The following is a 16,466-nucleotide window of genomic DNA, read 5'->3' as shown; positions in this document are numbered from 1 at the left end:
CGAACGCTCTAACCTCTCGGCCACCGCGACGGTGGGAAGGAATAGTGTTCAAGACGAATGAAATCGACGGATGGTCGGAGGGACGGGTATTGTAATCATTGCGGTGCTCTCACAGAGTCAGGCCCTTATAATTACCCAAATCCACAAAACGTCTAAATCTCGGATCCGGAAATGACGTCATCATCAAATATTACGGTTCAAATAACTATCTATCATTTTTGAAAGCTTCAAGAAAATCGACCGAGCCGTGCAAATTTTTTTTATTTGCAAAGTGTGTTGATATGGTCGGTATCAACGCCTTTGAAAAATGATTTTTTTTTCTAAGTTGCGTTGACTATTTGTCCCAGATTTCACGCACTTTGGAATTTTGTTTTACAAAGACGATGTTAAAATAGTTTGTGAACACTTCTCCTGTATGGCTTACCTGAGTTCATAATGTCTATGTTCCTACTCATGATTTCTCCCCATACTATGCAGTACATTGAAAGGAGGGGGTTTTCATTTGCTTTTTAAAAGTGCGTTGTAACAATGCACACAGCTGTACACAGATAAGACCACCAGCGATCTTACCTCTGAACTGGAAGGTGCAGGTCACTTGATTTATAATCTGAATATACAGTAGAAACGGCTGAGAAACAGTTGTTTGTAAACACCGATTTAAAACCAAATTCTGGGTAAAATAATTTATGGCATGTCTTATAGCCATATAAATATCTTTTTAATAAAAATAAATATTTTCATTATGCAAAACTGTTTCCATGAAAGAATTTGCTCACGCACCACTAGTCTATTAGCAAGAGAGATGAAATTACTCCTTGAAATCTCCCATAGGGAAGGGTGTATTTCTTTTAAAGAAATAAATTCCTTTTAAGCAAGGACAAATTACTCACTTTAGATTGGAAATGACAGACTGTTACTTGCGAGTAGTATAAAAATTGATGTCATATGCTAAGAAAGGCTCATTTGAGTCACTGACACGAGTGGCATTAAAAGGAAAGTATAAGAAATTCAAAACTTTACCCTGCTTCCAATTAAGGTTAAATTTGCTTTGCGTTTTAAAAACTTTATTGATAAAATCATGAACCTGTGCTTGCATGACATTATTAATCATTGTTATATCCAAGTTCAAGCTCCGACTAGTGGTTGGAACCAAGACCGCTTCGTTTTGTTTCGAATAAGAGCATCGATGTCAATGGTGCAGGACAAAGCGGTTTTCAAATTCAAAGTAGAATCGGCGATGACAATAACATCTTCACCAAGTTCCCTCAAAACTGCAATTAGATTTGCATATCCACGTGCATCACATCTGTCTTTGACTATCAACAGAGCGCGTGATAGTTTGTCCCTGACGGCACTGCAAGATAAATATTGACAAATCCTAAGACTTTACATGATTGATTGAGGACCTATTCTAACCCGGATCCCCACGGGAAGGACTCAACATATAAGAAAAATATGCTTAGATGCTGCAAAGAATGAAGTTTATAACAGTTGAATGTAATAAATCTCTACGAAAATGAATTCAAAATATTTTAGTGACAAACGTGTTATGCAGTGACTTCTACAACAATCTGTGGAATTAATACTAACTTTCTTTAGGTAATAACCATCAGGGAGTAATATATGTAAAATTCTAAATTGCAACACTGTACAGCTGAATCACATGTTTTAAAACAAACTTTAAAAATATCTTTAAATAGTATTTACTCCATATACAATTAATTCTTGCTTCCATTTGTTTATAGAAGCTGGATCAACATCTTTCACATTCAAAAAGTTATAAATGATCTTGGAACATTTTTCTACCATTAAAATAGGTTCAAAATATATAGGCAAACATGGACTAGGAAATCTGATAGAAGTTTTGTCGATGGACAATAGTATCAAATATTTTGAAATTGCTGAATTAACGCTATATATTTCATGATACAGAAATCATCAAGATTATGTAAACGTTGAAATACATCACAGAATAAAAAATTGCCATCTTCATCGAAAAAATATTGTACAACCTTGACTCCTTTATCATACCAAGATTTGAAAAATACAGATTTATTTGCAATTTTAACATTGGAGTTGTACCATACAGGGGTATTGTGGACATTGTTTTTAAAATTTTCTTGTTTATTCAATACCTTCATAAAACATAACCATAAATCTAGAACATCCTTCCAAAAGGTATTGTTTCTGTTATACAAGTATTATAGCACAAATATATCTCCAAAATCATATAGTTTTAGGATGTCCTTCCCCTTAACAGCCAAAACAATATCCATCCATGGTTTATTTAAATTACATGTACTTTTGGTTAGCCTCTTAATCCAAGAGCATTTAAGTGATGTAATGAAACAATTGATATCTTGTATCTCTGCTTACGGGAGAAATTAAACGGTTGGCTCGATCGATTGATTGTATTTTGTGTAACGTCCCCATCGAGAATCTTTCACTTATTTAAGAAATGAACAGCACTTTTGAGCTATTCATGGTCAGTATGAACGGATTTGGATTTGAGGCTGTTCATTTTTTATATTTATATTCATTTACTAAATCCCCATTTGTTTACATTGCTTGAATAAGTCGGGAAATAGTTTGTTACATAAAACGAACTCCTAAGATCCACCTATGCCACAGTCGTATTGTGACGTACGTCAGAACATAGACATGACATCACACTTTACTCTGCTTTTATGTCAACATTGCACAGTGCACTGTATTTTGGAGCTAGGAGACCACAAGATTGGGGTGATGATCTACGGAAGTTTACAATCTTAATCCGGGGTGTGACTGCGAGATCTTTGTAACACATGTTGGATTTTTTCAAATCATTACGCTCTCCCAGTTGCGTGCTTTAAACTAGTTCATAATTCGTTCATAGTCAATATGAACAGACTGTGTCGCGTGCTGAAATTGGCTGGTTCATAGAGGAAAATGCGATTTGTAATATAAATATATAGGGATGTCACCATTGCCGGTGAAGGGCTGCAAAAGGCCTATGGTCGGCGCGTATGGCCAATAAGCAAGGTGAATCTTTATCGTGCTACACCTGCTGTGACACGAGACCTCGGTTGTGCAGTCCCAAAGGACCGAACCATTTAATCGCCTTTTACAGCAAGCAAGGGGTACTGAGGACCTATTCTAACCCGGATCCCCACGAGGTGATTGGTTCAAAATCTCCGAGAGGCTTGATCCCCTCACTGAAGCAAAACGGACTGTCTTGCAGGCCTACAAAGCTTACGCCTAACCAAGCAACTTTCAAAGCACTGTAATCGGCAAGGTAGAACGTGAAAGTTACAGTAAGAGGATACGTGATTGACTAATGGGTCAGTGTCTGCAGTACAGCACAACAGGCGTCTGACGCAGGAAGCATCAAAGCTATATATGATAGAAGACAGGCGATCCAACTATTGCTAAATCTAAATTACGCGGAGTGATATCCAAAAAGTCAAACAAGTTTCTAGATAGGTGGAACATTACTCAGAGCTCTGCTCTACAAAGAACATATGTAACCATACATGAGTCTGTTTGAAAACCTTCCAACCTGTCTAAACTACACGATCCAGCACCTCTAAAGGGCGTCTCCCAGACAGTAGACAAACTCCTGTCGGGAAAGGCTTCAAACAAAGACTATACCAGACGACGTGATTAAAAGCAGCAAGTCTTGTCTTCTTGCACCACTGCACAATTTGTTGCTAGCATGTTGGGGAAAAGGTAAGGTTTCCAAAGATCTTAATAAGGCAAACATCGACACACTCTATTAAAACAAAGACGACCTTAGTTACTGCAACAATTAAGGAGGCATTTGTCAGCTAACTGCTTGCATGGATTATTCTGCAAAGACTTTTAGTACTGCAGAGAGAACCCAGAATCGCAGTGCGGCTTTAGATCTACTGTGGATATGAAAGTACAGAGAGTAGCAAAATCCACTGTACCCTGCGGTCATCGATTTGACCAAGGGGTTTGACCTTGTAAGCAGATGCAGCCTTTTCAAGATACTTTCCTTAATGGTTGTCCACCTAAAGTGCTGAGCTTGATAAAGTCATTTCACTGCAATATGAAAGTGAAGATAACAAACAGTGATTAATCTCATAAATCCTATAAGCAATACAAAATAGATAGTTAGGCGAAAACGGACCCCTGGACACACTAGAGGTGGGATCAGGTGTCTAGGAGGAGTAAGCATTTCTGTCGACCGGTCACACCCGCCGTGAGTCCTATAGCTTGATCAGGTAAACGGAGTTATTCGTAGTCAAAATCAGTGAGCAAAAAGCGGTCTAACAATCGGTATGAAACACGTCAGACAGCATTTGATAAGCCAATGAGTCGTCAACGCATTCCGGTACTTAAGCACTACAGCTACAGACACACTCTGACTATACACCGGGACCAACAAGCGCATCGGTAAAGCCGAGAAATCTTTGGCAAAGCTAATCACACTTGTTTAGGGAAACAAACACCTCGCTGTGTCACCAAAGTCCAAGTTTGTTAAGTGTATCATCATCAACCTACTCTATGGCATTGAATCTTGGCCAATCTACATAATACCAAGAGGGACAACTCTAGGCTTTTCACATGAGATGTTTACGTAGGATACTTAATATCACCTGATAAGACAGTGCAGCAAAATACTAACAAAAGCAAATGAGGTACACCCTCATCCATCAGAGTGGTCTTCCCTGGATATGTCCACGTGAATCGCATGGAAGACATTCCAAAGGACTTCCTATATTTTGCTTGCAACGGGAAAGTGTAAGGTACATATAGGTTGTCCACAATTCCGATTCACAGACGTATGCAAACTTACATGTAACATTTAGGCATGCGACATTGAAAACAACAGCTGGAAAGTACACGCAGCAGACAGAACAGCCTGGAAACGTCTCGTCTCAAAAGGTCTGCCTTAAGGTGAAGAAAGACATAAAGATCAGGCAACAGAAAAGATTGAAACCAACAATCCGACATAGAATCCGAAAGTGCGCCATTTTTCACAAGTGAAGGCTGTCAACGACAGTGTAGGCTACAGAAGACGGTGAAACAGATTAGATTCCATAGTCGGGTGCAATTATGAAATCTTTGAAAACATAACGTATACTTGGAAAATATTGCTCAATTTACTGAACATTGAACCATCTGTAAAATACTCGGTTTTACAATCAGCAGAAAAGACAATTTCTAAAGAAAGTTTCCGGTAAAAAGGAACAAACAATCTTACTGGATTAAAATCCACAAAAAATAAAATAGGTTACTTTCTAAAATACATTGTACATCATAATTAAATGAAAGTTTTAAGTTTGACAGATTAAGATAGCAGAAATCTAATTTATGCCCTGTATATTCCCATATAAAACTTCGATCTCCTGTTGTGGTACCACTCTATACCCGGGGACTATGGCTTGAGCAATCTTGAATCTTTCATCATTTTTTCAACTTTTCTGGCCCTACAGTCCTTGAGATTTTCCCAATATATTCGTATGTAAAATTTTGATTACTATTATAACCCCATCTTACAAACTTGAATACCGGTATACTCTGTTAGGACACTCTCGTGTAAATTTCCAGTTTTCTGTTCCATTGGTTCTTGAGAAGATTGTTAAAGAGTTTCCTTATATATCAGCATATAAAACTTTGATTCTCTATTGTGGTCCCCATCCCATCCCGGGTACCAGAAATTTAATAAACTTGAATCTACACTATATCAGAAAGCTTTGAAGTAAATTTCATTTTTCTGGCTAGTTGGTTCTTGAGAAGGTTTTTTTTTTTTTTTTTTTTGCCCATTTTGATTATTCCTCTTTGATAAAAGCTTTGAACAAATTGGAATCCCCTGCACCCAAGGACTATTTGTACCAAGTCTGATTGACATTGGCCCAGTGGTTCTAGAGAAGAAGATGAAAATGTTAATGTATAGGTAGACGGACGAAGAGACAAAAGGTGATCAGAAAAGCTCATTTTTACTTTCAGCTCAGATCGATGAGTTAAATAGGTTAAGGCCATTGTGTTTCTGGTTGACTGCCATTGTCCATCAGGCGATTACTCTACAAATCGATGGTGATCAATTGCATTCTATGTTAGTATGTTGATCAGAAAATAATTGAACAATTTCAATGTATAAATTATATACATGTAACAGTATAAAAGTTTCTACTCAAGGATATTGAATAAGTCTAAGCGAGGAAACTGAAAAGTTGTGGATGATTCTGTATTCCAGTAACACGGTATTGCACATTAATCACGCTCCACATTGTTGATATTGTCTCTGTAAGGTTCTGTATTAAATTCTACCTGACTTTCCCTTAATTAAAGCTTTGTTGTACGCTTATGTAGGGATTACGTACCCGCATTCATCTGATTGTGGGTCCTGTAGGAATTACGTACCCGCATTCATCTGATTGTGGGTCCTGGTATTGAGCTACTAACTGAAACGCTTCTTGGAATTCTTTTTCATTCATACAGCTGACCAGTGTAGCCAAGGCTGAAATAAATATGTTAAATCTTACATGTATAAGAGTATTGCATTCCTGTATTTATCAGATTAAAGCAATTCTTTATCTGATTTAACAGATAAACTGTCATACCAGGTGACCCGTGAACAGTAGAACATTCATTTCACATGATGTCTACATTAAACAGCACTACAACCTCTTAACTTACTCCACGACTCTGATTGCTATAACACAATGAAACACTGGTGATTCTAACATGAAAACAAACTTAGAAACTTCGACTTTCAATCCATATAACCCAAACCCATACATTCTAATCCACAAACCTGGAAACTTCTAATGTTAATTCACATACCCCAAAACCTTGCATTATAAACCACATTCTCACAGTAGACGTTACATTTTATACACATATATTTCACTCCTAACATAACATACATTACATTTTATGCACATCCAAAAAGAATCGGCGTTCTATAATTCAAATATGATAAATGTATTATACTGAATGTTTATACAATATGCCACACCTGTCATATAGAAATTATATAAATTTGTACGATTTCCTCACCTTCCTTGTGTCGACACAAAATTGGTGAGACCGTTTTAAACCTGGTGAAAGTTCGGGGAAATTGTGAATGACATGATGGTTCCATCTCACCAATGCAATCACTCAGGTCGCTGCTATATCTGATCAACAAGTAAGATTTATTTATTGATTGCATCTTGTTTAACGTCTCTCACGAGAATTTTTCACTCATATGGAGACGTCACCAAGACCGGCGAAGGGCTTCAAAATTAGGCCTATGCTTGGCGCTTACAACCATAGAGCAGTGAGGGTTCGTTAGCGTGCCACACCTACTTTGACATGGGACATCCGTTTTTATGGTCATCTCCGAGGACCCGTGACATTTACACCTGATGGCGAGCGTTTGGCGATGGGACTGTCACTACCTGTTTTAACGACTATGGTCTGTCGCGGCCGGGATTCGAACCCCGGCCTTCCAACAAGTAAAATATGTGCTTAGATACGTTTTATTTCTTAAACACACGCACACGTGTTCGTGATTTCTTCCTAACATATATTTTATGTACTGTGCTCATTTGGATTTCTATTATCTAGCATTGTAATACGGCTACATATGTCCTAAATCATAAGGTATCGGTTATGCAAGAAAATTCGTTTCCGGTTATGAGTTAAGAGAGAACAACACGCCCCCTCGACAGGTAGGTAGATCAGAATGTTCCTTGTTTATAATAATTTAACCACTGTTGACGAAAATCGGGGAATGTAGTCAGTTGTAGAAATGATTAAAACACACGGAATAACCACGATTCTTGATTGCCAGGGTCAATATCGGCTCAATCAGCTAACCAGTAGAAATAAGTTGACCACTCTAAGGACGATTTGTGCATGTGGAAATTAAAGTATTCTACTTTTTTATATTGGTGTTTGTATTTTGCCAAAATTCCTATCCTAACGGGTCAGGTAATGCTTTAGGGGATGAAATATGTATACGTTTCATAGATGTAAAAGGAGCTCTTGAGTATTGAAAAGTCATCCTGGTATATTATGAAGGCCTAGTCTGGTCCTCGCATCATTTATAGTTAAGTGTAATAAAAACCGCGAATTTATCTTAACATTCAAATCGATTTAAACGATTATTTCTTAAAAACGAACTGGAATGATTTCATCTAATATATTTAACTTAAAACATCGTATTTGTTCATTATTGTTTTAAAAGTAGTACGAGTATGGATATTAAGGGGGTTCAAATTCAATGGCTACCTACTTGCAACATGGCTATGTCAACAAATGGAAATCCTTTGAAGCTCTGAGTTTTTGGGTCGCGTGTGGCTACAATGACTCCAAACCATATGAGCTTCATTGATCTGAGAAATCACATGATATCCATGTGAAACTGAACTGGCAAAAATTACATACATGTCCAATACACTAGTTTACGGATACACGTACGGTGGTGTTTTTTTTTGGGGGGGGGGGGGTGTTGCAATTCCATTTACACAATCCTATATGTACTGTTAAAAGAATAACTTGGAATCAACCATCAATTTCAGAAGGAATATTTGATTAATGATAAGTACAATCATTAAATTTGTCATACTACTGGTATCACTGATAAGTCCTGATTTTAACAAATTATGCTAACTGAAGGGTTACGAAGTCTTCCTTGCAATCCACTAGACCAGAGCTTGTACGATTTATCTATAAACTGTATTATAGAAATGTTATAAAAAGGAGTATTCAGACTGAAAGTACCTATAACAATGTACTTCAAAGATGAATTAAAAAATGTAATAAGTTTAAGAGGTGACTGAATCCTTCGGATGAGACCGCAAAACCCGAGGTCCCGTGTCACAGCAGGTGTAGCACGATAAAGATCCCTCCCTTTTCGAGGGCCATTAGCGCCAAGCATAGGCCTAAATTTTCTAGCCCTCCACCGGCAATAGTGACGTCTCGATATGAGTGAAATATTCTCTAATGGAGCGTTAAACAACATACAATCAATCAACCTTGCATTTAAGCATGCATATTTAGGGCTGATGTTATATTTCAAAAGCACAACTACGATTTTTCCTTTACGACATTTTTATTATATTCTTTATTTATTTGTTGCAAAAAAAATTATAACGAATATTAAAAGCAATATTACTCACTCTAGCTCGTTGAAAATTCTATTTCCAAAAAAATATGTGATCTTTACAACAGTTACAACATGTAGTATCCTATCAAATTTATAGAATCCTGTGGAGATTCGGGTTAGAATAGGTCCTCGGCACCCCTCGCTTGTTGTAAGAGGCAACTAAATGGGGCGGTTCTTCATATTAGACCGCCAAAACCGAGGTCCTTCATAGATAATAGTGACCCCTCCAAATTAGTGAAAAATTCTCGAGCGGGACGTTAAACAATATACAATCAATCAATCAATATCCCTATTCAATGGTCATACAGTATGCGCCGAGCATAGGCCTAAAATTTGCAGCCCCTCGCCGGTCATATGAGTGAAATATTCTTGAGCGGGACTTTATACAATATACAACCAACCAAACTTTAGAATCGTTTTGTTTCGTAAGGCATATTTTCGTGGTATTCTGTTCAAAAATGTAGTTACAGTATCTTATGAGCTTAATTTGATATTAGTTGGATAATGAAACATAAACTCTGAACCACAGAATTCCTGTTAATCTATCAAAGAAAGTATTATACAGGGTTTTTCGACTTCGGTTTTGTTTTCGCCGTTATCACAATATCTCAACTAAATGAACTTGATACAAAGCTAATTGAACTTTTTGTTCTGCGGTAGCAAACCACAAGGAAATCGTAATTCAACCTATTCAAAACGAGATGAAGTGCTTGGTTCAACGTTACTGGGCGAAGAAGGATACTGAACAATACTTTTTTGATACAGAGTATCAAACAAATATTATGAATATGATATGTTCACAAACTGGCATATCCTCGAAAAGAAATCGTCGTCGAACGCCACTCGTCCCTCGGGCGTTTCCGTGAAGGGCTTAAGGTTATCCCAGTCTCTGTTTCTATTCAGGCAATCACTAAAATTCCCAAAACAGTTATCCTCGTCAAGGTCGACTGCCATAGTGTAATTAGTTTCAGCTTGCAAGTAGCCATCTTCTGTAGTGTCTGCGGTATATGTAAAAGAAAGGGTACAAGAAAAAGAGATATAACATAATGTCATTAGAAAGGTCTATTGAGAAGTTTTAAAAGTCATTAGATAAGAAGCGTCAACTCTTTGAACAAGAACATAGAATTTAAACAAAAATTAGATAAATAAACAATGATTTAATAAATATTTGTATCAAGCTCCCATATAAAGTATATTTTATTTTCCAGTTAATGTGTGATCCTCTTTTCGTGATCGGTGTAATAACAATGAAGGAAATTAAAAGTTATAAATCAACGGATGATAATGGAACATTTCATACCAGTATAGAAACCGCTAATGATACAATTATAAACTATGGAGCGCCAAATTTACATGAATTAAGATAATTAAAGATATCTTTGATTATTTGAAGATATCATCAATTCATTTGATGCGTGCTACAATTCAATTAAAGAGAGCAAAAATTCACTTTATGCGCGTATAGATTCAATTAATACGCGTAATAATTATCATCAATTGAATTGATATGCGCATCAAATAAATTATTGCTCTCATCAATTGATGCGCGCAATAGTTGAACTGATGATGTCTTCAAATAATCAAAAACATCTTCAATTATTTGAGTTTATATTAATTTGGCGCTCCACAGATGACTCACTAAATACCATAGCCAGTATTCCGGTTGAAATTTAAAAATAAAATGCAGACCAAGCACGTGGGGGAGCCTCACTATTGATATTTGGGGGGTCTCACTATATAGCCAGTCTTCCGGGGAAAGTCTCAGTATGATAAGTCTCACTATATAACACTGGCAATACATTTGTTTCAGAATCTATGTTTCTATATAATAATTATGCGTTAATACTGGTAAATGAATGACGCAGGTCGAGTGAGAATGGTCTCTTTGCTTGAATATCATACACATATTTATTTTTTTTTTAGAAAGATGACAAATTTATTGAGATCTTTGTCGCAAAGAAGTGTACAAATGCATACACATACATACATTAAAGCAAGAGGGAGATAGAAAAAAGAGGAGTAGGAAGAGAGAAAGACTGGTGGAGATATACAGAGAGGGATGGTGAAAGAGAGAGAAAGTAATATGATATCATTTGGTACAACTATGGTAAATCAATCATAACTAGGTTGTGTTGATATAAAAGAGCAAGATCAAAATATAAAGTAAAATATAGATAATAATAGGTGTATTTGCCAATCAGAGTCTGTCCAAGAAAAAAACCAAGTATTCCACCGATTTATAGATTCACCATATTTACAATGTTGAGTTGCAGTATACTTAAGTGTAGTTATTTGTGTTTTAAGATCAATCAGCAGTTCCTGGGTTGATAGGCTTTGTTGCTGACATCTTTTACTGTATATATATGATTTGATAATTAACAGAGTAATGCTTATTTCTTTAGAACTAGTGATTCCAAAAATAAAAGGTTTTTTTATCTAATGTAATATTGATACTCGTATACATGTTTTACTTCATTGTTTCTGCGGCGAGGATCTAGAAAAAAAAATCTAAAAGGGAGATGAGCAGTCGCGGAAGTATGGTTGGAACGCACCCTCTAAAAATGTCATATTAATTAAGATAAATGCTCTACGTTCATCATTAATCATGCATGACAAAAAGAAATGGTAAAAATGTCTATTTAAAAGACTTCATTCTTGCCTTACAAAATCACTAAAATCCAAGAGCTTCCGGGGTCTTCACCCCTGACCCCCACTAAGACTTTCTTCGCCCAACGACCTACTGCCCCCTCCCCTTGAAATCATGGATCCCTTCATGGTAAGGAGAAAATCATTGCTTGAATAATAGACAATGAATCAAATTGTGAATAAAGAATAACTTTTGAATTTTCAACATCATCATAGGTCGTAAATACCCCTTTGGGTCCTATTTGTATGCTAAATTCTCCTAAAGGAATACTAAATCGCCACACATAAAGTAAGTTTTCCAGAGGGGAGTCTACTCTATAACACCAGAGGCTTCATCTCATGCCTCACCAGGGTTTGGTCATGCACACACTGAAGGCATAACGGCGGACTCTTTAGACCCATTTGCCTCTGAGGATTGGTCCACCCCCAGTCCCGCCCCCTACCCCTCTTAAACTGAACCTGATTGCGCGCCATGATAGAACACCAGATTCCTTTAATTAACTTATGAACATATATATTGTTTATAATGTGACACTTCAAATTGATGCTGTCCTTCGGATATCAAAAGAATCATTGACAAGTTCAAATATGAAAATATCCATTGGAAGCCTGACTATAAACGAGGAAGATTGGCTATATAGTGAGACACCCCCCCCCCCCCCCCCCCCCCCGGAAGTCTGGCTATATAGTGAGATGTTACATCATATTACCCATAATGCAATTATTGCACATACATCACAAGATTATCGAACATACACCACAAGATATTGAACATACATCACAAGATATAGAATATACAGTATATCACAAGATATAGAACATACATCACAAGATATTGAACATACATCACAATATTATCGAACATACATCACAATATATTGAACATACATCACAAGATATTGAACATACATCTCAATATATTGAACATACATCACAAGATATTGAACATACATCATAAGATTATCGAATATAGCAACGTTTTACACGCCATACCCGTATGCCTTTAAAATAATTACAAAGGTGTATTTGGGAAAACTAAACATAAATGTATAGAACATGAAGAAAATCCTCTCAATGTGTTTTGTGTCTTCAGAAAAGAAACTGAGGGAATAAAACGGTAAGCAAGTTTGTAAATGACAATGTTACATAGAAATGTGATCTTTCGTGTGAAACTGAAAAAATTTCTAGAACATTGTACTCATGTATTGACTGTTAATTGTGTGATGAATAAAGTATCAATTACCCTGTAGGATTACTTATTATGTGATGTGAACAAATATGGGATGCAGCATAGAAAACTGAAGGGCTGTATTGAGTAACCCTTAACTTAAAATCATTAAGTGCATTTATCTCATCAGCGGGGCCTCCGTGGCCGAGTGGTTAGAGCATCGCGCTCAAAATCACACGGCCTCTCACCTCTGGTCGGCATGGGTTCGAATCCCGCTCGCGCCGGTAAGTGAGAAAGTTTCCCAGTTTACTTTCGGAAGGTCGGTGGTCTTTTCCCAGGCACACTGTCTCTGGGTTCTCTCCGTTCTCTCTTCCACCAACAAAGATTGAGCGCCACCAGATACATGTAACTGAAATATTGTTGAGTGTGGCGGAAAACAGCAAAACAACATCTCATCAGCTACGAGATTTGCCAGAAATAGACGTCCAGGTCAATTATAACCTGCCAAAACTACGAAAGATTTGCCAAAACTACGAAAGATTTGCCAGTAGCTACATATTTCAAGGACAGCAACAGCCGATGGAAGGTCATGACAATGGTGGCTATTCACTGTGACTCAAGTTGGTACATGTAGCTCAGTTGTAGAGAGTTAGCTTCGTAACCGAGGGGGTCGTGAGTTCGAACCCTTCTCGTGCCTGCGTTCAACCTATAAGGATGTATGCTACACCAGAGAAATTTGATGTAGATGAAAAGTAGAGGATATGTGCAAGAATATTTTGAAGTTGAAAATTTTCAAATTTACTTTATTTTGTCAAAAAATACAGTTTTAGTCGAAGGTAATCTGAAAAAAAATTTAAAACCCCTGCTGGACTCGAACCTGCGACCTACAGTTCAGCAGTCGGTATTCTAACTTACTGAGCTACTCGGCTAGGTATTTAAATGGAAAAGGAAAAGTCAAATATTGCTGATATCGATTTTTTTCATCCATGTTTTTAAAGGAAGTCAGCCATTATGACGATGTAGAGTACTACCTTAACGTAAGCCTAAGTATTCATTGCTTATTCACAAGACCACGAGAGTTGGAGGTCTTTCTTATACAAACATGAAACTCGATTCAATAACAGAAATGGCCGGGTTACTTTAAATTATGTCATCTATCATAGAGACAGCAATACAAAACATTGTCACATGTATACATGTATCTTAAATGTTTTTATAACATAAATATTCTACAAGGTCTGAAAAATATCAAGTAAAAGCTGTGAGAGGAGTTGGTACACAAATTAGGTATCATGCTTTAAAAAATGACAAAGTTCAACTACATCATGTACATGTTAATTTTTCGAAGAATGTCCGATCACTTCCTAAAAGACACATGTACATCTTCAATGCTTGCTTAACAGTTGTACAATGTCTGATGAATGTCAAGTAAATGCTGTAAGAGGAGCTGATTACAAAAATAGGTACCGTCTATTCTAGGCATGCTTTAAAAAGGCCAAAGTTTAACTACATGTAATTTTCTCGAAAAATGCCCGATCACTTTCAAAAAGACACATGTACATCTTCAATGTGTCTATAATAACTGTACAAAGTTTGTGGAATATCAAGTTAGAGGTTTGAGAGGAGTTTATTACACAAAATAGGTACCGTCTATTCAAGACATGCTTAGAAATTACAAAGTTCAACTACATGTGAATTTTTCGAAAAATGTCTGATCACGTTCAAATAGACACATGCACATCTTCAATGTGTCCATAACTACACAAAGTTTAAGGAGTGTGAGGTATGAGAGGAGTTGATTACATATTATTACCATTTAATAATGGTTTAAATTATACTAAAGAATTGGAACGTTTATAACGGCGAGGATTCGGAAAATCCATGAAAACAAGATCAAGCATGGTGTACGCGACATCTTCTACAAGTTACTTCCTTCATGTATTGATGAAGAAGTCAGTGGGAGATCACAAGAAGATGCTGAAGTCGATATCCAATAAATCTGGAAATCTATACAAACTATTTCAATGGTATGAGTGCGATAAATGAAGATAACGAAGATGATAATTATCGAGCACCATCCACAAGCAGAATTCATTGAACCTTTATGGTAAATGAAGGATCTAAAGTTGGTAAAGGGGCCTATGCACATGGCTGTACACGTGGACCAACACATTGGTAGAAACTTTGATTTGTTGATATTCTTAACGGCATTTGTTACTTTGATTAAAAGTAGACATGGTGTGCTAATCTTTACGCCTGCTTACTTACTGACCTTGCTGACCTATTCTTATTGTCATGTGTTCTTCATTTCATGATTATGAGAACGTGATTACGTACAATTTGATTCTATTTGTTGAACTACATTGTGAATGGTGATGATTTTCTCAATAAATAGAATATTCATGGTAATCATTTCTAATAAAGGAGACTGTTTACTCATTTTTATAACTCAGACATCCGCAGGAAGTACAATACCGTTTAACATACTAGTGCTGATTGACGTGTATAACACACTAGTGTTATTTGCAGTGGGGACAGTTACAGATGTTCCCCAGGGGTAATTTATCATATAAGTCCAATCGTTTAATAGGCACGTCGATTCTAGTACAAACAACATCAATTTCAGTCTGTTTCCTTTTATTTGTAAGATGGTAATGCAAGTTAAAATACTATCTAATCAAAGTCAATGAAACGAGCCTGTCGGTATTTATGATTATGTCTATGCGCCAAAATCCATAATACATATTTACAATGCAATTCCCAAATCAATTAATTGCAAAACAGGAAATCAAAATTAAGTGGACGAACGTGCGCATGGTGGTGAATAATTTTAACCATGCCGACCAGGTACAAGTCCTAATAAAATCCTAATACTTAATAGGCGAACTCACCCACTCCCCCAACTCCACTCCCAGCGACACTACCACACAAGACAGCCGTGAGGAGGACTACACCAACAGGCAAACCCATAGTCACTTCGTTTTGTATAAAAACACAAGACCCAGAGTTGTGCCAGCATTTATATACACCGTCCACTTGTAACGTAGGTCGTGTAAATTGTTCAATTATTTCTATTTATTGGAAATTAAAATAGGCAGCAAAATATGATGATTGCTGAAGCCTTTATCTAAAACTCAGATGACCTTTTAAAGTAAAACGTTGGCTAGAAAATCATGTAAATATTTTCCACGAACTGGTGCAGTTACATATAATCAAATTTGAATGACTTCTCTACCTATCCCGCATTCAGCCAATAACACATCGCGTTATCCATTCTGTGCGTTCATCAGTGACACCGAAACATGTCCTCAACGAAATCCCCTACCACTACTCAGTTACTGAGAGGACGAAATTCCCTACCACTGCCCAGTTACTGAGAGGACGAAATTCCCTATCACTGCCCAGTTACTAAGAGGAAGAAATTCCCTACCACTGCCCAGTTACTAAGAGGACGAAATTCCCTACCACTACCAAGTTACATGTACTAAGAGGACGAAATTCCTTACCACTGCCCAATTACTGAGAGGACGAAATTCCCTACCACTGCCC

At 36.9% G+C, this 16,466-nt stretch overlaps 1 protein-coding gene across 1 annotated transcript; it reads right to left on the bottom strand.

The window, feature by feature from the left end:
* Positions 1 to 1,047: 1,047 nt before the first annotated feature.
* LOC125658807 (uncharacterized) lies at positions 1,048 to 15,963 on the bottom strand. The gene is made up of 5 exons (XM_056148167.1): positions 15,809 to 15,963; positions 9,909 to 10,101; positions 7,009 to 7,127; positions 6,370 to 6,466; positions 1,048 to 1,354 (listed from the first exon to the last, which is right to left on the bottom strand). The coding sequence occupies exons 1-5, from the start codon at positions 15,885 to 15,887 to the stop codon at positions 1,126 to 1,128; spliced, it is 717 nt and encodes a 238-aa protein (XP_056004142.1). The 5' UTR covers positions 15,888 to 15,963; the 3' UTR covers positions 1,048 to 1,125.
* Between the last annotated feature and the right edge of the window lie 503 nt (positions 15,964 to 16,466).

This window comes from Ostrea edulis, chromosome 9 (genome assembly GCF_947568905.1).
Source record: "Ostrea edulis chromosome 9, xbOstEdul1.1, whole genome shotgun sequence".
Lineage (NCBI taxonomy): Eukaryota > Metazoa > Mollusca > Bivalvia > Ostreida > Ostreidae > Ostrea > Ostrea edulis.
Note: the sequence above shows the minus strand (reverse complement) of the source record. Positions and strands in the feature narration are given on the sequence as shown.